Raw genomic sequence first — 27,736 nt, 5'->3', positions numbered from 1 at the left:
AAATAGTTATTAGTGGATCCAATAGGGTAGTCAAAAAAACCCGAGTGGATTTCATAGAGCATTTCATAGGATCCCTACAGTGTGGAAACAGGCCCTTTGGCCCAACAAGTCCACACTGATCCACAGAGCATCCCACCCAGACCCATCCCCCTATATCCCACCTAATCCACACCTCCCTGAACACCGCAGGCAATTTAGCAAGGCCAATCCACCTAGGCCGCGCATCTTTGGACTGTGGGAGGAAACTGGAGCACCCGGAGGAAACCTGCACAGACACAGGGAGAATGCGCAAACTCCACACAGACAGTCGCCAGGGGATGGAATCGAACCCAGATCCCTGGCGCTGTGAGGTAGCAGTGCTAATCACTGTGCCACCGTGAGCTTATGAAGCTTGTTACCTCAGGCAGCAATTGATCAAAATGGCATGAATTCATCTTGGATTCGTATGTGATCAAAGCCTCAAGTGAACATCAGCAGGAAACGGAGAACAGTGTTGCTAAACCTGTGAAAGTAGCCTGGGTGCTGGTGGAATAAAAGGAAGAAAATAGGATTCATGATGGGGGTTTACGAGAGTTAAATAGGCTTGGGACTACCAACGGGTGGCATATGTTCCAAAGGATAACCATGCCATTTGAAAAATCCTGCTCTATCAATAGGCTCCCTATGTGGACAATAACCTCTAATTACCAATATACTGTTGATAAGTTTATAGGAAGCTTCTGTAACCTTTTTTTAAAAACTCATTTGAGTGCCACTGGTTGGACCAGCAATCATTGCCCATTCCTAGCTGCCCTTGAAAAGTTTTTGGGGGGATAAACTGCCATCTTGAACCACTGCAGGTATGTGCAATGGAATTCCAGGTTTTTGACCCATTGATACTGATCGAATTGCAACATATATTTAAGTTAGGATGGTGAGTGCATAGGAGGCGAACCTGGAGGTGCTGGTGTTCCCATCTATCAGCTGCCCTTGTCCTTCCAGATGACCATAGATGTGGTTTTGGAAGGTGTTGCTGAAGGATATTTGGTGAATTTATGCAGTACATCCTGTAGATGGTACATACTTCTGCTACTTAAGTGCTGGTGGTCGAGGGAATGGATGTTAGTGGATGTGGTGCCAATCAAGTGGTTGCTTTTTCCAGAATGGCCTCAAGCTTCTTGAGTTTGTTGGGTTTGGATTCATCCAGGCAAGTGGGGAGTATTCCATAATTCTCCTCATTTGAGCCTTGTAGACGGTGGACTGCTTCAAGAAAGTCAGAAAATAAGTCACCCGCTGCAATATTCCTTGCCTCTGACCTGCTCTTGTAGCCACTTCATTTATGGCTCGTCTAGATGAATTTTAAGGTCAATGGTACCCCTCAGGATGTTGACAGTGGGGAATTCAGTGATGGTAACACAAGTGAATATCACTTGTCAACTGAAACTTGAATATTGGCCGGGTCTTCCTCTATTTTGCTATGGACTGTTTTAGTATCTGAGGAGTTAAAAATTATTACAAATGCTTCCGGCTTATCTTTTTCACTGATGGCTTCTCCATCACAGAAGATGGGGATATCTATGGAACTTCTTCCTCCATTAAGTCATTTATTTGTCTACCACCAGATTGTTAACAATGACAAGTCCCTCCCTGACATACTCAATGCTTTCTATGCTCAGTTTGAGCAGAATACCCCCGACATGGCGACACTTGCCCTGACAGCCCCAGGCACACCTGTTCCCTCTGTCACTGGTTCAGACATCAGCTCAGTCTTCCTGGGAGTCAACCCAAGGAAAGCGATGGGCCCCAGACAGAGTCCTCAAGCACAGCACTCAGATCCTGTGCAGGCCAGCTGGTGGAGGTATTCACTGACATCTTCAACCTCTCCCTCCTACAAACATAAGTCCTCACTTGCTTCAAGAAGACCACCACCATCCCTGTACCCATGAAAACACGTGCAATGTGCCTTAATGACTACCAACTAGTAGCTCTGACTTCAATAGTCACAAAGTGCTTCGAGAGGCTAGGTATGGCCTACATCATCTCCAGTCTCCCAACTTGCCTTGATCCCCTACAGTTTGCCTACTGACATAACAGATCCACAGAGGATGCCATATCCCTAGCCCTGCACTCATCCCTGGAACATTTGGACAACCAAGACACCCACATCAGACTCCTGCTTGTTGACTACAGTTCTGCCTTAAACACTATTATCCCATCCAGACTGATCTCAAAACTGAGACACCTTGGTCTCAGCTCTGCCCTCTGCAACTAGATCCTCAGCTTCCTGACTCATAGGCTGCAATCAGTGAGAATAGGTAACTGCACCAACTCCACAATAACATTCAACACTGGAGCCCCTCAAAGATGTGTCCCCAGCCCACTACTGTATTCCCTGCACACCTACCACTGTGTTGCCAAATTCCAAATGAACACCATCAATCTACAAGTTGGCTGAGGACACCACCATTGTGGGAAGGATATCTAACAACAATGATTGAAAGTACAGAAGGGAGATAGAAGGCTTGGTGATATGGTGCAATGAAAACACTCTCTCAATGTTGACTAAACTAAAGAACGACATCAACATCAGAAATAAAGGAGGGGAGCACACCCCCATCTACATCAATGGAACTGAGGCTGAGAAAGTGAAGAGCATTTAGTTCCTTGGAGTGATGATAGCCGACAACCTGTCCTGGGCTTCCCATCTAAATGCAACAGTCAAGAAGGCACAACAACGCCATTCTTCCTCAAGTGGCTCAGGAAATTTGGCATGTCCTGAAGGTCCTTCAACAACTTCCACAGATGCACCATTGAAAGCTTATTGTACAGGTGCATAATGGCCTGGTGTGGTAACTACACAGCCCAAGACCGTAGGAAACTATAGAAGGTGGTGTGCACAGCCCAGACCATCAAAGAAGCCAAGCTTCCATCCATGTTCTCGATTTACTTGGCTCACTACCAACGGAAAGGTGACCAACATCATCAAAGACTCATCGCACTCTGCTAATGACCTCCTACAACCTCTTCTGTCAGGCAGAAGGAACAAAAACCTGAACATATGCACTAGGAACAGCTTCTTTCCAGGCATTAATCAGACCGTTGAATGGACTCTAGCCGCAAATAATGTAACATGTAATGTAACCAGTATGCCTCTAAGTACTTTGACGTGTACATCCTTTGCTTGCTGTGATCTGCCTGTACCACTCACAAAAATAGCTTTTCACCCTATTTTGGTACACATGACAATAAAATCAATCAAACCTGCACAGGTGTATGCAGTAGGACTGCAAAATTTAGATCTGACCTCTTCATTACGGGATCCCTTGGTTCTGTCTATAACTTGTTCCTAATGCTGTTTGGCATACTAGCAGTCCTGCTTTATAGCTTCACCACATCGACAACTTATTTTTGGTATGTCTGGTGCTACTCCTGGCATGCTCTTCTGCACTCTCCATTGGGCCAGGATTGATCCGTTGGCTTGAAGACAAATGTTAGAGTCGGGGATGTCCCAGGCCATCAGTTTGAAGAATGATTCTGCCGCTAAGGGCCCACAGCGCCTCATGGATACCCAAGACTTGAGTTGCCAGATCTATTTGAAGTCTGCCCATTTAGCATGGTGATAAGGAATACATCGCGATGTATGGCATAATGTAAATGCAGGACTTTGTCGCTACTGTGATTGTATGGTGGCCACTCTTACTGATACTGTCAAGGACATGATGCATCTGCAATGGCAGAATGGTATTAAATGAGGCCAAGTATGTTTTTTGTTCAACTTGTTTTCCTTAGCATAGATCATAGGGATTAGGGATCATAGATCATAAATCATAGGGATTCCCTCATAGATATTGTGATTCTAAGATCTATGATCAGCACCTACCACAGGCCCAGCTGAGCAATTATGTCCTTTAGGCCTCACCTAGAGTATACTGAGTCCTTGCCACTCTCATTGCTTCCCTCACATGGCGCTCAACATGGAGGAATGCTAATTCATCAGTCAAGAGGGTGTCAGGGATAAAATGTGGTAAACTGCAGAAGGTTTGGACAAGTTGACTGAGTGGGCAAACGTATGGCAGACGAAACGCATTGTAGATAAATGTGAGATTACCCACTTTGGTGGCAAAAACAGGAGGGTAGAAAATTATTTAATGGTGATGGGGAAGGGGGAGACTTTAATGTCTTTTTCCACCAGTCGCTCAAAGTGAGCATGCTGGTGCAACAGGTGGTGAAGATGGCAAATGGAACATTAGCTTTCATGTAGAGTGGATTTGAGTACAGGAGCAGGGATGTCTCGCTGCAACTGGGTCTTGATAGAAATCAACAGAGTACTGTGTACTGTACTTATTAGAAACTAGAATAACATTGCATACATCTATATTTGATTGACAAGCAAGTGAAGGGCAATGGGAAACAGGGAAGAAAGCAAAATTAAGGCTATAATCAGAGCAGCCATGATCTTACTGAATGATAAAAAGTGACAAGGGGCTGAATAGCCTCCTCCTACTGTTTCTTATGATCTTATTACGAAGAAGATACAAACTCAAAATGTCCCAAGTTGTAAATTCAGAACTGCTATATCAGTAGAGGCCCGAATTACTCGTCTAATCACTATTTCTTTTCTTCATGATTCTGAACTTAGTTATTTATACTTAACATCAAGCCTCAGGTGCTTTCCATTATACAATGAACCATAGCTAATTAGTGCTAACCAATATTGCAAACGATTGACTAATCCCAGCTAGAGCTTCAAACAGGGAGCAAACTGGACAAAAGTTATTTTAACTGCTTCATGTACTGACTAGCCTTTAGTTTAATACCTAATTAGATTTCTGCATACCTGAATTTACCAAGCAGAAAAACCTTCAAATGTATTAACATTGGTAAAGTCGCTACAATAGACTTACCTGATCTCAAGGCAACCCAGCTTCAGTGCGATATCCTGGTCCACTTGATCTGCTATGTCCATCATGTAATCATTCTTAACCTAAACATGAAAATACATTCAATAAGACTAAATACTTAAGCTATGATCTTTGAATTACCCTGTAGATTAACCACATATGTAATGGCATGACTATCTTGGATACCTAGAGATTCAAAACTAAGATATATTAAGGTATGAAAATGGCAAGGTATTACTCAGATTTCCATACAACATAAAATGTTCCGATATTTTCAGTTATAATTTCCTAGGGAATACTTAATAAGCAAAGCAGTGATTAATTGCTTCTTTGCCGAAATTAGTTATGAAAGCTTGACATACTTTTCAATTCCTTTTACAACATACTGCTGCAGAACTTCTTCAGTAGTCAACAGAATGACAATAATCAATTTAATCCAAGGTCTGTAGATAATGTTGTACATCATCACTTGACAGCTGAGATCCCAAAAGCCTCATGGGACTGGATCTTCCATCATGCCTAGGTGATGGCCTCACTGCTGATGCAGGGATGAAGGAAGAACACCTAATTTGTCTTGGCTGAAGGGTACAGTTACAGAGCTGCTAGCTGTATTCAGCCAGAAATATCAAGTACCACAGACTAGATGGGTCAAAGGGCCTCTTCTGCGCTGTGACTCTAAAATCATCAGAATGAAATGCAATACAAATCACAAAGAAAACTTGTTAATAGGAATGCTGGCAATTTTTGGCAAATGATTGACCTTTTGGATATTTCAAAGAAAAAAAATTCACTGCTCATTTTAATCAATGGAAATACACTCTAGCTAAAATGGTTATTATTGCACATTTTTGAACTTCGAATGCATTCAACAGGCATGTGATTGTGTTTCGTGGTCCAATTATTTATTTGTAATACAAACACTGCAAGTTATCTAATTTAGCCCCCATTATTTGCAAAAATATTTAAACATTAATTATCATTCCCCAATTCCATATAAATGAGATATTTCATGAATCGAGAAAAATTGAATATCAAAGTGTTAAATATGCCAATGTAACTTTTGAAAGCTTTCATGTACGATACAATTTAAATGATCATAACATGCAAGATTATGACACAGTGTTCCATACTATGTGAAGCTGCTGTAACAAACTGACTTACTGGCTCAACAACTAGGAGGTCAGCATATATAAAGATAAGCTTTGTTTTGGGAGCAAAATTGTAAAACTTGTTTGAAGGGAAGTTCCATACTTCATGAACTTTACTTAATTCCCATATCCTGTTATTCCCTTAGAAAGCAATCAGGCCCCAAATTTAGTCAAAGAGTAGCCAGCTAAACTTCTCTAGGATGGAAAATTTCAAAGAAGCACAATCCTTTGAGTTAAGAAGTTTCTCTTCAGTTCAGTCTGAAACGGTCATCTACTCATCCTGGTGAACACTCATTCCAACCTTTACAGAAATCAAGAGCCTTAAAATTGCAACTCCCTTACTTTTATAGGCCAACTCTCTTGCAATAAACGTCAAGATAAAACGAGTAATTTAAGTAAAATGAAAAATGACCAGACAATCAAATGAAGCCCAAAGCTTATCTAAAATTTCTACAATTAATTGTGAAGCAAATCAATTCAGCAAAATTCATTCAAAAGTGAAAAATACACCAGAAGAAATAGAAACGGAAATAGACCATTCAGCCCCTTGAGCCTGCTCCATCATTCAATAAATTATAGCTGATCCACAACATTCCTTATACCTATTTTCCTGCCACAGCCTTGATACCCCTATTGATCAAGAATTTATGCATCTTAACCTTAAATATACACACACATCCAACATGCTGCCATAACTTTATCTGAAAAAACACTCATCACCCTCAACTAATCTTCCCCTCTCTACCAACGGATAACGAGATCAAATTTAGGCCTTATCCTAGCTGAGAATGTTAGTTTAGCATTAACAAGAGATTGAATTTGGACCTTCCTTGTGTGTATTGTTCAGAATCAACGTGATAAGATTTAAATTGTAGCATAAACGTTTCAGGAACTTTTACTTTATTCAAACCAAGAGGGTTTTCCCAAGTTTTATTCAGGAAATCAGAAGTCTAGAATTAAAGATTAACCATCTTGCAGGAATATAAACATAAAATAGCATAGAGCAGTTGCTTAGTGGAAATTCTGAGGCAGAATGGATCTTTTTAAGAGGCAACTGCAATTTTCTTCTTATTAAAAAAACAAACCACAGGACAAATTATTCAAACAAGAGATGCAGGGGGCTTGCCTGACAGCGAAGTATTCAGGATGGCTGGAGCTGAAGTTTAAGAACTATTTTTAAACTTTAGAAACTTCAAATATTCTCCCTTTGGACTTCTAGCTGGCTTACTAATAAAATAAGAATTTCCAGAGTACTTTATTGCTGTGAAGCAGCTTGGAATATCATGTGGATGGGAAAGATGGTCTATAATGCATATTTGTACTTATTTTCCTGGGTTAAGAATGGCTCATTAATCTGTACGGCAGCTTTCCACATGGCAGGATCTTTATTTGTTACACAGTACAGGTTAATAGCCTTTCATAATTGACTGGGCAATAGTCAAGTGGATGATGAATGCATCTGAAGAAGGGTTTATGAAATCATATGCGTTTAGTCAGCACCCAACTTACCACAAAAACACTCCAAAGTTCTTACTTCTGAGAATGTATTAAAGAATTACAGAAATCAAAGAATTTCAGGAAGTATAGCAGCCTTTGGCTTCCTTGGACTAAACAGCACATGAAATCAACAAACCGCACATTGTCATCAAATCTTTAAAGATACTGAATAACCTTAAGTCTGCAACTCGCAAAAGGCAAAACCTTATATACATTAACTGGTCAACAATTTCAAGTGAAGCATTCTTAGCATCTTGCAATACCTGGACGAAGTTAAATTAGCAAATATTTTCCAGGTACACTTGGTTACTTATTTTGGCATTCTTATGAAAGCAGTCTGTAATGGGTTATATAGGCATGAAAGAGGATATAGAGATTGATAATATTCTAAACTATAATAATAGTAACAAATATCGTAGACAAAATGGTTCATAGTCTTCACAGACTGACTAGACAAGCACTATTACAGTAAAGAAGCAGACATTGCAATCCTCCAATTCCCAAAATAAGCCTCAATTTATCCATAACCTTTTGTCCTGCAGCTCCACACTTTCTCCCAAATCAAATAGAAGATCTCATGCATTGTATGCTATTTTATAATAAAAGAACTTTTTTTTTCTTTTAACTATAATCAAGGAGTTCAGTGATGGAATACCTGAACTAAATCAGTGAACTAGCAAAAATAAATGAGAACAATCAACTCCAGTTCTGCCCTGAAGAGTTTATCCATGAACTTTTTCTGCTGCTCCTTTATATAATCTTAGATCTTTCAGGAAAGGAGGTACATCATCACTATTTACAGAAAATGATTGCCCCAATTGAATATAAAACCCAACAAATACAAAATGTTAATCAGGATTAATGAGTTTGAACATTATATTGATATATACAAAAATTCTCTCTGATGTAAAAAAAATCCTACCAAGCTTTGAACATAGTATTTAAAATAATAAGGGATAGGCCATTTAGGACTGAGATAGGGAGGAATTTCTTCATTGACTGAATATTTAGAATTCACTGCTCCAGAGGGCTGTACAGGCTCTGTTGTTGACGGCATTCCAAGGGAAGATCGATAGAGTGCTACATTTAAAAAGATCAAGGGATGTTGGGATAGTGCGCAAAAACTACATTGATGTGGAAGATCAGTGAAGGTCTCACTGAATGGTGAAGTGGGCAAGGTATGGAATGGCCTACTCCTCCTATTTCTTGCATTCTTATAACTTGCATAACTTACTTTAATTTGAAATTTGCCTTGCATCTTGGAACAATTAAAAACCTGCTGAATTAATGGTAACTTTTAGCCATACAATCCATAAAAATGCTGACAAACTGAATGACGAAACGATAGAAACTGAGAACAGAACTAAAACATTCGCAACTATTTTGAAGTAGGAGATCATTGAAAGGAAAGCCTCAGTTAAACTAAGACAAGAGTAAACCTGATACATTTTGCAAGTCATTATATTACATGGTCTGGTAATTTTGTAATCAACATGGTCAATTTAAGCTGGATTTTTACTCTCCTAAAAGGAAAAGTCAATGGTAAAGTCATCAGGAAACAATGTGGATAACAAACTAGTTCGCAGACATAGATGGGAAGCGACGCAACATACATTTCAAACTAAGAATGCATGAATATAACTGCTAAAAACTGCATATTTGTTCAAGTTGTTAAAGTTAATTGTAAAAAGACAGCGCTCAGTGACAACTGTGCAAGAGGTGATGATCATAACACAGTCGTTAGTAGCAACACTGGTGATTAAATTTAATTTGACTACATATAGCTAGGAGAAAATTGTCAACAAATTGCAGATATTTGTAATATGTAGATATTATTAGCTACTGTCCCCATTTCAGAGATTTTATAAAATTATTTAAACCTACTTCATTTAAATTGCAAAATTAATTAAATTAAGGTGTAATAGAGTGACTCAAGTTTTTAAAATTTTATTCACTTTGATGCAAGTCGGCCAATAGCCAAGAAAACAATACTTGTTCAGAAACAATTGTTTACAGAACAATATAACATTAAGCTCAACTGTAGACCACTCATGCTAAAACTAATAAGAACAAAACCTTTATGCTTATGCAACACTACATCAGTTCCATTAGAACCAGGTATGACATAATTCAGAATAACGAAATGTGAGGCCGGATGAACACAGCAGGCCCAGCAGCATCTCAGGAGCACAAAAGCTGACGTTTCGGGCCTAGACCCTTCATCAGAGAGGGGGATGGGGTGAGGGTTCTGGAATAAATAGGGAGAGAGGGGGAGGCGGACCGAAGATGGAGAGAAAAGAAGATAGTTCGAGAGGAGAGTATAGGTGGGGAGGTAGGGAGGGGTCAGGTCAGTCCAGGGAAGACAGGGTCAACGAGGTGGGATGAGGTTAGTAGGGAGGAGATGGAGGGGCGGCTTGGGGTGGGAGGAAGGGATGGGTGAGAGGAAGAACAGGTTAGGGAGGCAGAGACAGGTTGGACTGGTTTTGGGGTGCTGTGGGTGGGGGGTCGGCGGGAAGAGCTGTGCTGGTTGTGTGGTGCAGTGGGGGGAGGTGACGAACTGGGCTGGTTTTGGGATGCGGTGGGGGAAGGGGAGATTTTGAAGCTGGTGAAGTCCACATTGATACCATTGGGCTGCAGGGTTCCCAAGCAGAATATGAGTTGCTGTTCCTGCAACCTTCGGGTGGCATCATTGTGGCACTGCAGGAGGCCCATGATGGACATGTCATCTAAAGAATGGGAGGGGGAGTGGAAATGGTTTGCGACTGGGAGGTGCAGTTGTTTATTGCGAACCGAGCGGAGGTGTTCTGCAAAGCGGTCCCCAAGCCTCCGCTTGGTTTCCCCAACGTAGAGGAAGCCACACCGGGTACAGTGGATGCAGTATACCACATTGGCAGATGTGCAGGTGAACCTCTGCTTAATGTGGAAAGTCATCTTGGGGCCTAGGATAGCGGTGAGGGAGGTGGTGTGGGGGCAAGTGTAGCATTTCCTGCGGTTGCAGTGGAAGGTGCCGGGTGTGGTGGGGTTGGAGAGCAGTGTGGAGCGAACAAGGGAAAGCAGACAGGGGTGGGGATAGAAAAATGTCTTGGGTGGTGGGGTCGGATTGTAGATGGCGGAAGTGTCGGAGGAAGATGCGTTGTATCCGGAGGTTGGTGGGGTGGTGTGTGAGAACGAGGGGCTCCTCTTTGGGCGGTTGTGGCGGGGGCAGGGTGTGAGGGATGTGTTGCGGTAAATGCAGGGGATGCGGTCAAGGGCGTTCTCGATCACTGTGGGGGGAAGTTGCGGTCCTTGAAGAACTTGGACATCTGGGATGTGCGGGAGTGGAATGCCTCATCATGGGCGCAGATGCGGCGGAGGCGGTGGAATTGGGAACAGGGGATGGAATCCCCCTCGTTCTCACACACCACCCCACCAACCTCCGGATACAACGCATCATCCTCCGACACTTCCGCCATCTACAATCCGACCCCACCACCCAAGACATTTTTCCATCCTCACCCCTGTCTGCTTTCCGGAGAGACCACTCTGTCCGTGACTCCCTTGTTCGCTCCACACTGCCCTCCAACCCCACCACACCCGGCACCTTCCACTGCAACCGCAGGAAATGCTACACTTGTCCCCACACCTCCATCCCAGGCCCCAAGATGACTTTCCACATTAAGCAGAGGTTCACCTGCACATCTGCCAGTGTGGTATAGTGCATCCACTGTACCCGGTGTCGCTTCCTCTACATTGGGGAAACCAAGCAGAGGCTTGAGGACCGCTTTGCAGAACACCTCCGCTCGGTTCGCAATAAACAACTGCACCTCCCAGTCGCAAACCATTTCCACTCCCCCTCCCATTCTTTAGATGACATGTCCATCATGGGCCTCCTGCAGTGCCACAATGATGCCACCCGAAGGTTGCAGGAACAGCAACTCATATTCCGCTTGGGAACCCTGCAGCCCAATGGTATCAATGTGGACTTCACCAGCTTCAAAATCTCCCCTTCCGCCACCGCATCCCAAAACCAGCCCAGTTCGTTCCCTCCCCCCACTGCACCACACAACCAGCACAGCTCTTCCCCCCCACCCACTGCATCCCAAAACCAGTCCAACCTGTCTCTGCCTCCCTAACCTGTTCTCCCTCTCACCCATCCCTTCCTCCCACCCCAAGCCGCACCTCCATCTCCTACCTACTAACCTCATCCCACCTCCTTGATCTGTCCGTCTTCCCTGGACTGACCTATCCCCTCCCTACCTCCCCACCTATATTCTCCACTCCACCTATCTTCTTTTCTCTCCATCTTCGGTCCACCTCCCCCTCTCTCCCTATTTATTCCAGAACCCTCACCCCATCCCCCTCTCTGATGAAGGGTCTAGGCCCGAAACGTCAGCTTTTGTGCTCCTGAGATGTTGCTGGGCCTGCTGTGTTCATCCAGCCTCACATTTCATTATCTTGGATTCTCCAGCATCTGCAGTCCCCATTATCAATGACATAATTCATTTCTCTCAAGTTGCCCTCCATCAAGTTTTCAAGTGAAAGTTTTCAACCAGTCTGACTGAACATTTTGATGATATCAGTTTTAATATGATTTGATGCAGAAAAATAGGATCAGAGTGACATTCAAATTTAACAACTTTGTTGAGAAAACAGACTTGCACAATTATCTGTTCATACTATCTTAGATAAAACAAAAGTCAGTTTATTAAGATTTGTTAATAAAATCAGGATCAAAAATATTGAAGCTTTTCAAAGAGTTTAGCAGAGAATTAATGCCTAACTATAAGACAGACAAAGTGTCTGCATAATTGAAAAAAGTATTGGCTCAATGGTGATTTAACTGAAGTTGATAAAAACATGAAGGAACTACATTACATTTTTTCTCAAATATCTAAAAGAGTCAAAGAAGAATCTTTCAGACTTTTCTTGATCTAATGAGCCAGAGTTTTAAATCCGCTTTTTATTTCTCCAGAAGATCACATTGTTTGAGGAGGGTGAGAGTTTTCTGTGTTGTAATATGAAGAACAGTGGTAGCAAATGCCAAGACCAACACTGCCAGATGCAAGTTCCACTCCAGGCAACACACCATCCTATCTTGAAAATATCACTCGTCCTTTTTGGTTGCAGGGTTGAAATCCTGGAACTCTCCACCTACGTAGACACCCCACCCCCGCCACAACCGCCCAAAGAGGATCCCCCTCGTTCTCACACACCACCCCACCAACCTCCGGATACAACGCATCATCCTCCGACACTTCCGCCATCTACAATCCGACCCCACCACCCAAGACATTTTTCCATCCCCACCCCTGTCTGCTTTCCGGAGAGACCACTCTCTCCGTGACTCCCTTGTTCACTCCACACTGCCCTCCAACCCCACCACACCCGGCACCTTCCACTGCAACCGCAGGAAATGCTACACTTGCCCCCACACCTCCCCCCTCACCCCTATCCCAGGCCCCAAGATGACTTTCCACATTAAGCAGAGGTTCACCTGCACATCTGCCAATGTGGTATAATGCATCCACTGTACCTGGTGTGGCTTCCTCTACATTGGGGAAACCAAGCGGAGGCTTGGAGACCGCTTTGCAGAACACCTCCGCTCGGTTCGCAATAAACAACTGCACCTCCCAGTCGCAAACCATTTCCACTCCCCCTCCCATTCTTTAGATGACATGTCCATCATGGGCCTCCTGCAGTGCCACAATGATGCCACCCGAAGGTTGCAGGAACAGCAACTCATATTCCGCTTGGGAACCCTGCAGCCCAATGGTATCAATGTGGACTTCACCAGCTTCAAAATCTCCCATTCCCCCACCGCATCCCTAAACCAGCCCAGTTCGTCCCCTCCCCCCACTGCACCACACAACCAGCCCAGCTCTTCCCCCCCCACCCACTGCATCCCAAAACCAGTCCAACCTGTCTCTGCCTCCCTAACCTGTTCTTCCTCTCACCCATCCCTTCCTCCCACCCCAAGCCGCACCTCCATCTCCTACCTACCAACCTCATCCTACCTCCTTGACCTGTCCGTCTTCCCTGGACTGACCTGTCCCCTCCCTACCTCCCCACCTATACTCTCCTCTCGACCTATCTTCTTTTCTCTCCATCTTCGGTCCGCCTCCCCCTCTCTCCCTATTTATTCCAGAACCCTCACCCCATCCCCCTCTCTGATGAAGGGTCTCGGCCCGAAACGTCAGCTTTTATGCTCCTGAGATGCTGCTGGGCCTGCTGTGTTCATCCAGCCTCACATTTCATTATCTTGGATTCTCCAGCATCTGTAGTTCCCATTATCACTAGTACTTATGGGCAGACTGGATTGACTAATAAGTTTAAAAATAGAAATAACATATCTAAATAGAAGGACACAACATTTAAATAATGTTTACATTTAGTTACGTTTCATACACAAGCACAATATACTTCATATTGCATATAAATTTGGTTGCCTAGTTTCCAATAATACAATAGTGAACACAGCTCAAATAAACTGGTTACTAAATGCCTTGCAACATCCGGAGGCTACTAAAAGCATTACATATTTTTTTTTTCCAAGATGGTTGTGCATGTCAAACCAGGAAATAATTTGTGAAACTACAATCCATTTTTAAACATAATTTAACTCAGAATTGAGGCCACACAACAACTGATGTATCCATCAGATCTATTGGTGCATTGAGGTATCAGGTAGTTAAAGTCAAATTTCATAATAAGATGCTCTGACCACTCAATAAAGGCAACTGACATTACTGAATCAGGCAAAATATGTATGGCAGACCTAAACTTGTAACATGAGTGATAATGGAGCATAATTCCAACACTCAATATTCTTTAAGAGTTTTGAGATTTTGCCATCAGTCACGCTTTGCTCACAGCAAATTTTAGTTGCTCACAGTGCAATGTGAAAGAACATGCATATATCTCAAAGACAGGTAGGGGTCAGTTAGCACAGTTTGCAGGATGGCTTGTTTGCAATGCAACAGAGCGGTTCAATTTCCGCACCTAGCTGAGAATACCATGAAGGATTCTCCTTCTCACCCTCACTTTTTGTTTAATCCTCATGTTAAACCCCTCCAGCCATCTCTCTAGTGAGAGAGCAGCCCCATGTTCTGGTAAGACAGCGGCAACTTTCTTGACGATTCTAATATAAAGTATTCAAAATAAAATCATTCATAAGACACGAGCTCCAGCTTGCAGTCTGGTAGTTGTGTTGATATACGAATTATGAAGTTCACCGAGGGTCAGAGACTCTAGATTTTTGAGTCATATCAAAGCTTTTTGCAAGACTCTTTGCTGTGATGGAAAAATGTAGCAAACAGCAAGAATGTTAACTTTTTTAATACTTAATGAGACACAAAATAAATTAAGCTGATCTCTTGTGGTGTTGCCTATGCTAAATTATACAGAGTTTTGTAAAGGACAGGCTGTTTCTCATTCATTCTTTGGATGTGAACTTCACTGACCCATCCAGTGCTGTCCCAAGAAGGTGATGAGCTACCTTCTTGAACCATAGCAGTAACTGTGCTGCAAGTAAATCCACAGTAATATTAGGAAAGGAGTTCCAGGATACAACAATGTAAGAATAATACATTTACAATCAAGCTGATACATAGTTTGCAAAGAAACTAACAGGTGGCAGTGCTCCAATGCATCAGCTACTTCTGTTCTTTTTTTAAAGTAGTAGACATTTGGAAAGCATAGTCAAAAGAAACTTGACAAACTGCGGTGCATCCAGACCAGCAATAGTGGAGGGAATAAATGCTTAAGATTGTGGAGATGGTACAAATAAAATCAGCTGCTTTGTCTTCGATGGTGCAGAGTCTATTTCAGTTTGTTTGAGTTTGTACTCAGTCAGGCAAGTGGACAGTATTTCACTGCAGTCCTGAATTGCAGATGGTGGAGTAGGTATTCAAGAGTCAGGAGACGAGTTACTCCTGATCATCAGCAAAGTTATGGACACTCCTATTGGGTGGCATTTGCTCAAAAATAACTTGGTCAACGATGCTTGGGTTCCTTCAAGATTCTTGACAGTATTTCAGCCTTGATCGAAACATGGCTAAAATTTAAGAAGTGACATGGGATTATCAGACCGTGTGTAACAATGAGGGAGCCCAAACAAAATTAGAGTTAATGGGAAAAAGGGAAAATTTTCCACAGACTGGAATCGCACCTGGGGCAGAGGAAGTTGATTGTGGATATTGATGGTCAATTGTCTTAGCTCCAGGACAGCTCTGCAGGAGCTCATCAGGCTAAACCTCTTCAGTTGCTCCACCAATGACCTTCCATCACAACACAATCAGATGTGCGATGTTTACAGATACTGCACAATGTTCAGCATCATTTCCACTTCCTCAGATACTGAAGCAGTCCATGTTCAAATGCAACAAGACCTGGACAACTGGCAATGGCAACCGAGAGTCGCACTACACGAGTGTTAAATAATGTCCATCTCCAAGAAAAGGGAGACTAACCATTGCAACGTGGCATTCAATGGCATTACCACTGTTGAAACCTTCTACCATTGACTAATCATATAAATACTTCAATTGCAAGAGCAGGTCAGAGGTAAGGAATCCTGCAGCAAGTGACTAGCCTCCTCACTCCCCAAAGCCGGCTCAAGGCACAATGCAGAAGTGTGATGGAATACTCCCTACTTTCCAAACCAGAAGCCCCTCAATTCATTAATCTATGCCAAGCTTTATATTCTTTTCAAAATTGTGAATGTATTGGAATTCCTAAGATTTCTATTTACCTTGTCTACAAAATGGCTATTTCATTTCCTGCACTGCAACGGTACCTACATTTTAAAAGTACTTCATTGACTGCAATGCACTTTTAGATACTAGGTGATCACAGTCATCATAAGAATGCAAGACTCATTTTTCCTGTGACAATAACATCGCCCCCATTATGCAGAAACATGCTGGGAGAATTGGTATAATTATTTATGTTGAAAGTTTCTGAAGTGACCTACATTATGTCATTATTCTTTTGTAAGCAAAGAGAAGAATGTTTTAAATGCAGATAAAGTTATGAATGATCATTTAAAAATCTAAGCACCCATATCGTTAGTGCACCTATGAGGCCAATTTTCTTGAAAAGTACATGTTACCAGGAAACATTTTTTTAAAAAAACCACAAATAGCAACTAACGTGCATTAGGTGCAACACTACTTGTTTAAAACAAAATGAATTTGAGCACGCTTGCAGACCTTTTCTTGTGTCTGTTAATTGAGGTATCAACAGGGTATTCAAATATGAACAAGAAGTGAATAACCATTAGCTCACCTGTTGATAAAAGAAATTTAAACATGGCTTGTCTTCATTAAACTCGTTCAGGAAACCTTTAGGCAGATATCTGATTCTTAACTCATATCTAGGAGAATAAAAGAAAACATTAAAAGGCTGTCAATTTTAAAGATGGCAACAAAGTTGAATACTTCTTGATTGCCTCTAAGAAAGCATTGTTGAAAACCTGAAAACGTGCAAACCTCTGTTGGAATGACTAAGTACTTGAAAAATCTTATGATCTATTATTACTATGTACGTGGTTTGAAGACATTCACGTACATCAGGAAAGACGAGAGTCCCAATATCAATGCTTGAAGGAACACCTTCATCTTGTAACCAGTCCCAGAAGTATCCAATGCCCCTGACTCTCTGTTCCCTATCACTCAACCAATTTGTGCCCACGTTGTTATGTATCTCAAAGGCTGCCTTGGAGGACGGAAGCTGAATGTCCTTGACCACTAAAGTGTTCCCCGACTGGGAGGGACATTCCTGTCTGGCAACCGTTGCACGGTGTCCATTCATCCATTGTCATAGCATCTGCGTGGTCTCAACAATATACCATGCCTTGGGGCATTCTTCCATGCAGTGCACATGGTAAACAACATTGACCGAGTCACATCAGTATCTGCCATATATGTGGTGGGTGGCGTTCCCACATTTGAAGGTAGAATCCATGTTGATAATTTGACATGTCTTGCAGAGGTTGCCATGGCAGAACTGTGTGGTGTTGTGGTTGATATTCTCCTGAAGGCTGGGCAGTTTGCTGTGAACAATGGTCTGTTTAAGGTTTTGCAGTGGTTTGAACGCGAGAAGTGGAGGCATAGGGAAGACCTTGGTGAGATGCTCGTCGTCATCGATGACATGTTCTTTGCAGCCTTCCACATGGTATAGTCTTTCTGCTCTGGGGAAGTACTGGATGACAAAGGGTACTCTATTAGTCGTATCTTGCATCTGTTTCCTGAGGAGGTCATTGCGGTTTTCGCTGTGGCATGTTGGAACTGTTGATGGATAAGCTGAGCATCGTATCCCACTTTTATGAGGGCGTCCTTCAAAATCTTTAGGCGGCTGTCGCGTTCCTCCTCATCTGAGTAGATCCTGAGTACACGCAGGGCTTCCCCGCTGGGGATGATTTCTTTAGAAATGTTTAGAGTGGAAGTTAGAGAAGTGCAGCATTGAGGTTATCTGTGGGTTTGTCACAGAGTGAGGTAACTGTCCTTGATGAAGGTGCATGCATCCAAGGATGAAACGGGGACTGATTCTGAGGAATAATTCATGAATAAGACTGATGGTGGGATGAAAATTGTTGATATCGCTATGTAGTCATTTCAGTGATTCCTCGCCATGAGTCCAAAGGAAGAAAATGTTGTCATATAACGTTGGTCGGAGGTCTTGCACAGCAAAGAAATCTTGCTCGAACATGTGCATGAAAATGTTGGCATATTTGGGTGCACATTTAGTCCCCATGGCTTTTCTGTGTGTTTGGATAAAGAACTGGTTGTCAAAGGTGAAGATGTTGTGGTCGAGGATGAAGTGGATGACTTGCAGGATAGCATCTAGAAACTGGCAGCTGTTGATATTGAGAACTGTGAGGTCAGTGGACAGACTATGCCATATATTCTTCGCAGCCTGCAACATGTCATCGAAGACGGCAAGCATCTCTCCAAGATCAACCCTATGCCTCCACTTCTCACCTTCAAAACAACAGCCAAACGTGTTAAACATACCATCGGTCGTAGTAAACTATCGAGGCTTCAGGACAACATCGACCACAACACCACACAATCTGTCACGGCAACCTCTGCAAGACATGTCAGATCACCGATACGGATACTACCATTACCCATGGGAAGAGCACCCACAATGTATACTGCAGATACTCATGTGACTGCCAACTGTCTACCTCATATGCTGCAGGCAAGGATACCCCAAGGCATGGTATGTTGTCGAGATCATGCAGACGCTACAGCAACGTTAGAATGTACAACATGTGACAATCGCCAGACAGGAATGTTCCCTGCCAGTTGGGGAACACTTCAGCAGTCAAAGACATTCAGCTTCTGATCTTTGGGTAAGTGTCCTCCAAGGCAGCTTTTGAGATACACAACAATGCAGAATTGCCGAGCAGAAACTGATAGCCAAGTTCCATACCCACAAAGATGGCCTCAACCGTGATCTTGGGTCATGTCGCATTATGTGTGACCCCATCATACTGTTCTGTATCTGAAAAATCTTCCTTACTATCCTGTTTTGTCACCATCACCTGGATAAATTGTTATGATTTCTCTATGTTAATGACTTTGTACAGTTTTGGGTTATTTATTACTTTGGTTAGACCCTCAGAATGTGACTCTTATACCTATCACATTATTCCAGTCATTTGGTTTGTCTCCAGCACCAACCTTTCATTAAAATTTTTTTTGTAAGTATCTCTCTGCCTCATTTACTCAGATTACAGGTCATCCCTTCACTTGTTATTTAGCTACTGACACTTTACTCACACCGTCTAACACTTTGGTTCTTCTGCAGGGACTTATTATTCAACACTCCACTCATACCAGCTGCACAATCTTTTCGCCCTTGATCGCTCTGCCCATATATTCTGTTTTGCGTGTACCGCTCGCATTTCATCTGTTGAAAGGGGCTATGCTCTGAAGGCTTGTGATTTCAAATAAACCTGTTGGACTATAACCCGGTGCTGTGTGATTTCTGACTTTGTCCACCCCAGGTCAGCACCAACACCTCCACATTATTAGGAACTTATATTAAGGAATATTTAAGACCCAATCTTTTTTGTGCCTTAAGCCCAGCCTCTGCTATCGCCACAACATTATATTTCCATATGTTAATCTTCGGCTATAACTCCCCAACCTTATTTACATATATGCCATTAACTCTGTCTTGGGCTTCATTTCTTTCTCCCTTACTCCAACTTCGCCTGCTAAATTGCCATTCTCTGTGCTAGTGTTATCTGTATACCCAGATATTTTACATTTCCTAGTATTCGTCTCTATTCCCATAGACTTGCCAAGTTAATTTAAAGCCCTCCCACCAACACTACCAAAGTACCCTGGAAGGAACTCGGTACCAGCTCTGTTCAGATGCAGCCTGACCAACTTGTAAAGGTGTTTCTTCCCCAGGGCCAGTGTCTTAGGAAGTTAAAGTCCTCTCTCTAGTACCACCTCTCCTGCTGTGCATTCATGTGCCATATCCTCCTATTTCTGTACTAACTGCAAGTGGTACTGGGAGTAATCGAGAGATTTCTACATTTCAGATCCTGGTTGCTAACATTCTACCTAGATCCCTAAATTCTGATTTCAGAAGCACAATGCCTTGCTACTTTAGTCATTACTACCAACATAGACACCACCTTGGACAGTTCATCTTTCCCCGAAGAATGTCCTGGAGCTGCCATGTTACATTCTTAATAATGGCATTGGGGAGGCAACATACCATCCTGGAGTCATGTTGACAGCCACAGAGGCCAGTGAACCCCTATCAGTGTCAGTTCTCTCTCTTCTTTCTCCCTTCCGGTATAGTCTGACCATTCACAGTGCCAGAAGCTGGGCCCTGACTGCACTCCATTAAGGGCCCAGCAGTCTAATCAGCCTCCAAAATGGAAAAATGGATCAGAAACGGAGACATAAAGGGTCTCCTGCACCACCTGCTGGTTTCTCTTCCACTGCCCTAATGTCACCTAGTCCCTCCCTTCCTCTTAGGCTGTGGTGTATCGACATTTCTAAATGTGCTAGCCACTTAACCCTTAGCTTCACACGTGCTATAGTGTCTTCAGCTGCTACGCGGACTTTAAACACGTCGTCAACTTCAGGCAAGGGGCTCAGAGCAAGATATTGGATGCCGAAGCCAAAGATCCAGGTAGTCTTGCATCTTCACGATTTAGTTGTTATTCCGTCACTGTTATGCTGTTTTGATTATAATGTATTATCTTTCTTACCTCCATTCCTCTGCAGGGTGATGCTGCTCAAATTTTTCACGTACATGTGAAACGCCCATGTCTGGATGCAGCCAGTGGACCTCTTCAGAATGCATATGACTGAGTCGAATTCCAAAGCAGGCCACATTCTTAACTTTGTGAGAATCTACAATCTTCTGAATAATACCCTGAAACATGACGCAAATATGCAATTGAATCAAATTGTACAACACAGCAAAAGAAAAGGTACAACTGTCTGGCTTAAGCTTTTGAAATCAACTCATTTAACCTTCTGCCCAAAGCTAATAACCTACTACAGATTTTAAAATTATGATAAGATACGATTTACTTCAGGGGTTAAAACACGGCAGCAAAACATATTAGCTGCATGCTGATTACAACTCATACTTGCAGAATCTGAAAACAGCCCTATAAAATATTGCACTTAAAGTAAAATCTGGAAGTTTTGAATATAGACGAATATCAAAAATTCAAAATAAAATTAGAAGAAATACATTAAAAGAAACTAAAAAGTGAATTTTGAAGTTGATGGTGTTATACTGGATCATGGCTAAGTTTGCCTATTTAGAACAAATGATAACAGAGGTTGGCAGATGTGCTGCAGGAGTTATAATGAACTCACAAATAGCCCAAAGCAATTTTATGAAGCTGAAGTGTTAACAACTCAACAAGAAACTGTAAGGTTGCAGCAACGAAAAATTGTTATATTCTATCCATTTCCTTTATGCCTCAGAAAACTGGACAAAGATCTGTGTAATAAAAATCTGATTTGTGGATATTAAAGGTGCATGCTAAAATATGTAAGGTACATAAAGTAGTACCTGAAATTGTAAAAACAAAAAAGGATTCCAAAAAGAGACAGACATTCTGAAAAGCTGAAGAGATCTATTCGAGAACTCAAAGCAGACAAGGGTCAACCTAGGCATGCATGGACAGCAAATAACACAAAACTGTTGCAGACAAGGATGGTGCGGGACAAGTTTGTGTTTTATACCATGACAGTCTCTAAATTCAAAATTCTACAGATTCTGGAACGTTAAACTGGAAAACCATAAGAATCCCTCCAGTGTGGAAGCAGCCCAGTCAGCCCCAACCCTCCAAAGAACATCTGAACGAGATCCAACACCCCACCCCACCCCACTCCTCTACCCGCTCCCCGCAACCCCATACACACACACACACCTCATAACCCTGCATTTCCTATAGCTAATCCGCACTACCTTGTACATTTCTGGATACTACGGACAATTGAGCATGGCCAATCAAACCTGCACAACACTGGACTGTGGAAGAAACCAGAGCACACAGACGAAACCCACGCAGACATGAGGAGGATGTACAAATTCCACACAGATTGTTGCCCAAAGCTGGAATCGAACCTAGGTGTGTGGCCCTGTGAGGCTAAACACAGAAGCCACTGTGCTGCCAGTTTAACTTTTCCTCACCAGCTGCATATCAATGGTTTGAACATGGGGACCAAATGAAACATCTCTAAATTTCCAGATAATTCAAAGCTAAGTGGAAATATATGTTGTGAGAAAGACGTAAAACATTTCCACGATGATTTGGATAGATTTAGCGATTGAGCAAGAACATAGCAGATGGAAAAATGTGACGTTATCCACATTGCTAGAAGAAACAGAAGTGCAGAGAATTTCTTAACTGTGGAGATGTTGGAAATTTAAATGTGTAAAGGAGCTTGATTTTCATTGTCAATAAGTCACTGAAGCTTAACATGCTGGTGCAGCAAGCTATTAGGATGGCTAATGAAATGTTAGTCTGAAAACGTATTTGTGTATAGGAGTAATGAAGATTTGCTTCACTGGAAGAGGAGTTTGGTTAGTTAGCACTTGATGTACAGTGCGCTGTTTTGGTCTCCTTATTGCTATTATTCCATAGTCGAGTGTGCAAATGGTTCCTCAGACTGGTTTCTGTGATGGTAGGAGAGTCCCATGAAGAGACATTAGACAAACTTGATCAGTATTCTCTAGTGTTTTGAAGAATGATAGGTAATTTTATTCAAACCTATAAAATACTTCAAGGAATACCGACAGCTACATGCAGGTAAGATGATTTCCCTGGCTGGGGAATCCAGGGTGAGTGTCAGGGGTTAATTTGAAAATAAGAGGGATGCTTTTTAGAATCGAGATGAACAGAAATACTTTACTCAGAGGTGGTGAATCCTTGGAAGTCTCGAGCCCATGTATATGTATTGTGATATGTATTGTGAATAGCTTGGGCCCAAGGACTGATCTTTGCAGTAACTCTCTAGAGTAATGTGCTGGAAGTTCATTCTTTCAGTAGGTTTAAAGTGGAAATGACTGTGTGTGTGTGTGTGTGTGTGTGTGTGTGTGTACAGTTTTAAGTAGTGTGTGTGTATATGGTTTTAAGTATTCAATGAGCCATAATTACACTAAATGGTGGAGCAGGCTCAACAGGCTCAATGGCCTATTCCTGTTCCTCTGAATACCAGGACAGCTGGCACATGCAAAAAATGGACTAGTGATGTCAATTTGCCGTGATGCAGCCTTCTTCATTAGGATGTGTTTGCATATAGATACCATGGGCTGTTTGTTATAATGAGCTTTCCTTGTGTCGAAAAGAGAGCTTCTCTCACCCAGTGACAGTCCATTACAACCCCGAAGGGTGTTAAACACACCAACATCAGAAACCCATTAATCTGACAGATAGCGATTACAGAAAAGACAACAAAAGAACAGAATGTTATTTAAATGGAGAAAACTGCAGAAAGTGGCAACACAAAAGGGGCCCGGAGGTACTTGTGCATGAAACACTAAACTAGCACACAGGTTCAGCAGGTAATGAGAAATGCTAATGAAGTGTTGGCCTTTATTATAAGAGTAGAAGTCTTTCTGCAACAGTACAAGGTGCTAGCGAAACCACATCTGGACTACTATGAGTGATAATGGGAACTGCAGATGCTGGAGAATCCAAGATAATGAACAGTTTTGACCCCTTTGGAAAGCTATCATTTCACTGGAGGCAGAGAGAACGTTCACCAGGTTGATCCATGGTATGAAAGGATTATCTTATGAGCAAAGGATAAATAGGTGGGGGGGTCTACTCACTGGAGTTAAGAAGAATTAAAGGTGATCTCATTGAAACATATAGGTTATTAAAGGGCTTGATAGGGGAAATGCCAAGATGTTTCCCCAAATGGGCGAGTGTAGGACCAAATGGCATTATCTCAGTACAAATGTAATGAGGAGCAATTGCTGCTCTCATATGGTTATGAGTCTTTGAAGGTCCTTGCCATAGAGAGCCACGGGGGAAGTGTCCTTATGTATACTTAAGACTGACACAGATTCTTGATCGGGGGAAATCGAGGCTTACGGGGAAAGGGCTGGACTCTGCCCATGAGGAACGTTGGATCAGCCATGATCCTATTGAATGAAGGAGCATGCTCAAGGGGCTAAACAGACTTCTCCTGCTCCTATTTCTTACCGTCTTATGATCTCAGAGCAGCATGCGGTGCGAAGCCAGCCTCTTTCCAGTTACTATTTTACAGCAACTGAGACATGCGAAAGAGTCTTCAGTAAAATCAGGGAGAAATTGCTCTGCACCTCATGTTGAAATGTTTTTAATTATCATCACAGCAAGAGACAAAATGCTGTTAGTTTCAGTCAGCTGGCAGAGGTTTGATTCTGTCATGCACTGAGATGATATGGCTTGTACCATCCTCGTTCCAGACAACTGCCAATCCAGTAGAAAGTTGTGTTTGTGCGCATGTGCCACCGCTAAGCCATTTACAGATGGCAGTCACAATCACCGCTCTCTATTTGAAAACTGACCAGAAGTAATCAGGTGTCAAATAAATTAATAAGTGACATCTGGAAAATACAATCTACAGGTTTGTGAACTGGTTGAAAATTAGATAAGATGATGCACCCACCAGGAAATCATAGAATCCCTGCAGTGAAGCAGGCCATTCACCCCATCGAATCCACACCAACCCTCCGAACAGCATCCCACCCAGACCCATCCCTATCCTTTCCCCGCATTTCCCACCCTACACACTAAGGTCAAATTGGCATGGCTATTTCACCTAATCTGCACATCTTTGGACTGTGGGCGGAAACCGGAGCACCCAGAGGAAACACACGCAAATATGGGGAGAATGTGGAAACGTCACACAGACAGTCACCAGAGGCTGGAATAGAACCTGGGTCCCTTGCATTGTCAGACAGCAGTGCTAACCCCTGCGCCATCATGCCATCATGTGATGTACCACACCAAAAAGATAATTCAAATAAAAACCTATCGTTGCCCAATGCTGCATGTCACTACAAGTATACCAAAGTTTGAAACAGTTCAACACTTCTAATGCACCTGGCTGCTTTTCTTGAAATGTAACAACAGAAATGTAATAACAAAAGCCATAATTTTGAACTTTTAAAATTGATCTGAATTTTTAAAATGTTAAATCTAATTGCACATTGAATCCAGATTGCCCCCCTCAGTAAATTTTTGAGAATGTTCTGTGTTCAACAGCTTTTGATTCCATTCATAATTTCTGTTCCCTAGCAGTCATGCAATCATCATTTGACAATTAACAGTGATCTATTCAAATCAATGACCCTGAAATGAAATCATACAGCACTCAATCCACGTCAACGGCAAACATTTATTTGTCTTTAAAGTGGTCAGCAACGTTTATCTGAAATCACTGGAAATAACAGAGAAGGAACAAAGCTAAAACAAAAAACATTAAAGCAATTCCTCAACCAAGAAGGAATTAAGGAAGAAACTATGTAGCTATCGCAAGGGGTTTTTGACATTTTTCTGAAGACCTGATTTAAGCAGTGGCACACAATTCAGCCCATTGTGTCTGCACGAGCTCTCTGAATGAGAATCGTGACTTAGTGCTATTCTCCTGCACTTTCCCATAAGCCCATACATTATTTCTAATTTAAAATTTTCAACTGTCCTTCTGAGAACTGGAATGAACTTGCCTCCAAGACACTTTCAAGCAGTGCACTCTAGACCTGAACCACTCAATGTAAAGAAGAATTTTGTCACCATTTTGTTTTGCAAATTACTTTTTTTTAGTCCATTTATACATAAAAACAATTTTTCCTACATGTTCAGATCCTATATGATTCTGAATACATCATCAAATCTCATTTTAGGTTTCTCCTCTCCAAGGAGAACAGTCCCAACTTCTCCATTCTATTTTCATAACTGAAGTTTCTCATCTCTGGAATCATTCAAACCTCTTCTGTACTATCTCCAATGTCTACACATATTTGGTAAAGTGTGGCACCAAAAACTGTACACAATACTCCAGCTGATGTCTAGTCAGTGTTTTATAAAAGTTCATCAAACCTCCTCGCTCTTGCACTCTATGCCACCTTTAATAAAGCAAAGGATACTGTATGCTTTGTCAACCATGCTCTCCACCTGTGCAGCCACCATTAATGACATATGCGTAAATACACAGTGGTCTCTCAATCCTGCATACCCTTCACAGTATCTTATTTTATATTGTATTTTTATGTACTTTTTACTGAAATACACTGCCCCAACTACTTCATCACATTGAACTTCAGCTGCCACCTACTTGCTGTTTCCACTTACTTGTCAATATGAATTTGAAGCTCTGCACTGTAATCATTTTATAATGCTTCCATTTTTTAAATTATTGTCAGGAAACTTTGAAATTATTCCCTGCTCTCCAAGAACTAGAAATTCATGAGTTATCAGAGCAGGCTCCCAATACTGATCCAGGGAATTTCCATGGCAAATCTTCCTTCAGTCTGAAAAATATCCATTACCGATTACACTGCTTCCTATTATTCAGACAATTTTGCATCCTGTCTACTGTCTGTTTATTTCATGAGTTATACCTTTTTTTTCTTGTTTGGCATGGCACTGAATGCCTTTTGCAAGTCTCTGTACACACATCAACAGCATTAACTCAAGTACTCTCGCTATTACCTCTTCAAAGAATCAGGGGAAGACAAAGAATTTTGCCAGGGCCTCTAATTTCTAATGTCGCTTCCTTCAATATACTTTGATGCATTTCATCAGTTTCTGCTCCTCAAACCTAAATACCAATTGCTTGCCCAATGCTGCCACCTCAGCAATTCTGAACCCTTCTGTTTATTGAGTTGTCTCTTTTGTCATCATGATCTGGGTAAATCTGCTTCCTTGGAAAACACAGATGCAAATTATTCATCTGCACCTCAGCCGTGTTCCCTGCTTCCACGAGTAAATCCCCTTCTTGATTTCTAGGTGGCCTTATTCTTTCTTTTACTATTTATACATGTTCACTGATAGAGCGCTTTGGAGTTCCTTTTGTGGTCATCTGATCTTTCACTGTGTTGCGGACTTCTGCCTCCAGCAGAGCTTTAACAGAACCATACATGGGATGTGGGCATCGCTGCCTCTGCCAGAATTTATTGCCCAAACAGCAGTTAAAATTCAAACACATTGCTGAGGGTCTGGAGACACATATTGGCCAAGTTATAACAGTAGATTTCCTTCCATAAAGGACATGAATGAACTGGCTTTTACAATAATCAATAGGACAAAGCAAATGTTTTATTCCATGTTTTCAGTGAATTTAAATTTCAACATTTGCCATGGTGGGATTCAAACCCACGTTCCCAGAATATTTGCCTTAGGTCAGGATTACTTGTCCAGTGACATTACCATTGTTTCACCACCTCCCCAGGGAAATGTGCATATATACCTGACAGGGTGATACTTGTATTGTGGGAGCACGCCTAAGAACTAGGCGTGGGTAACGTAATACAACATAGACACTAATGTACAGGAGTAGAATGAGGCTATTTAATCCATACAATCTGCTCAGCAATTCAATGACATTATAGTTAATCTGATAATTCTCAATGCCACTTTCCTGCCTATTCCCCATAATGTCAATTCCCTTACTCAATAAAAATCAGCATATTGTAGCCTTGAATTTACTTAATGATTCAGGCTCAATAGTCCCCAAATGGTAAGGA

General features: G+C 42.0%; 1 protein-coding gene across 18 annotated transcripts in view; it reads right to left on the bottom strand.

The window, feature by feature from the left end:
* LOC125451742 (focal adhesion kinase 1) overlaps window positions 1-27,736 on the bottom strand; it is a 481,699-nt gene that overhangs the window by 215,310 nt on the left and 238,653 nt on the right. For all 18 annotated transcript variants that reach the window (XM_059646207.1, XM_059646206.1, XM_059646200.1 and 15 more), the window contains 3 exons: window positions 20,745-20,911; window positions 16,790-16,877; window positions 4,884-4,963 (listed from right to left, as the gene is read on the bottom strand). In XM_059646207.1, coding sequence (XP_059502190.1) covers window positions 4,884-4,963; window positions 16,790-16,877; window positions 20,745-20,911 — 335 coding nt within the window. The remainder of the gene's footprint in view (window positions 1-4,883; window positions 4,964-16,789; window positions 16,878-20,744; window positions 20,912-27,736) is intronic.

Source organism: Stegostoma tigrinum, chromosome 5 (assembly GCF_030684315.1).
Source record: "Stegostoma tigrinum isolate sSteTig4 chromosome 5, sSteTig4.hap1, whole genome shotgun sequence".
Classification (NCBI taxonomy): domain Eukaryota; kingdom Metazoa; phylum Chordata; class Chondrichthyes; order Orectolobiformes; family Stegostomatidae; genus Stegostoma; species Stegostoma tigrinum.
Note: the sequence above shows the minus strand (reverse complement) of the source record. Positions and strands in the feature narration are given on the sequence as shown.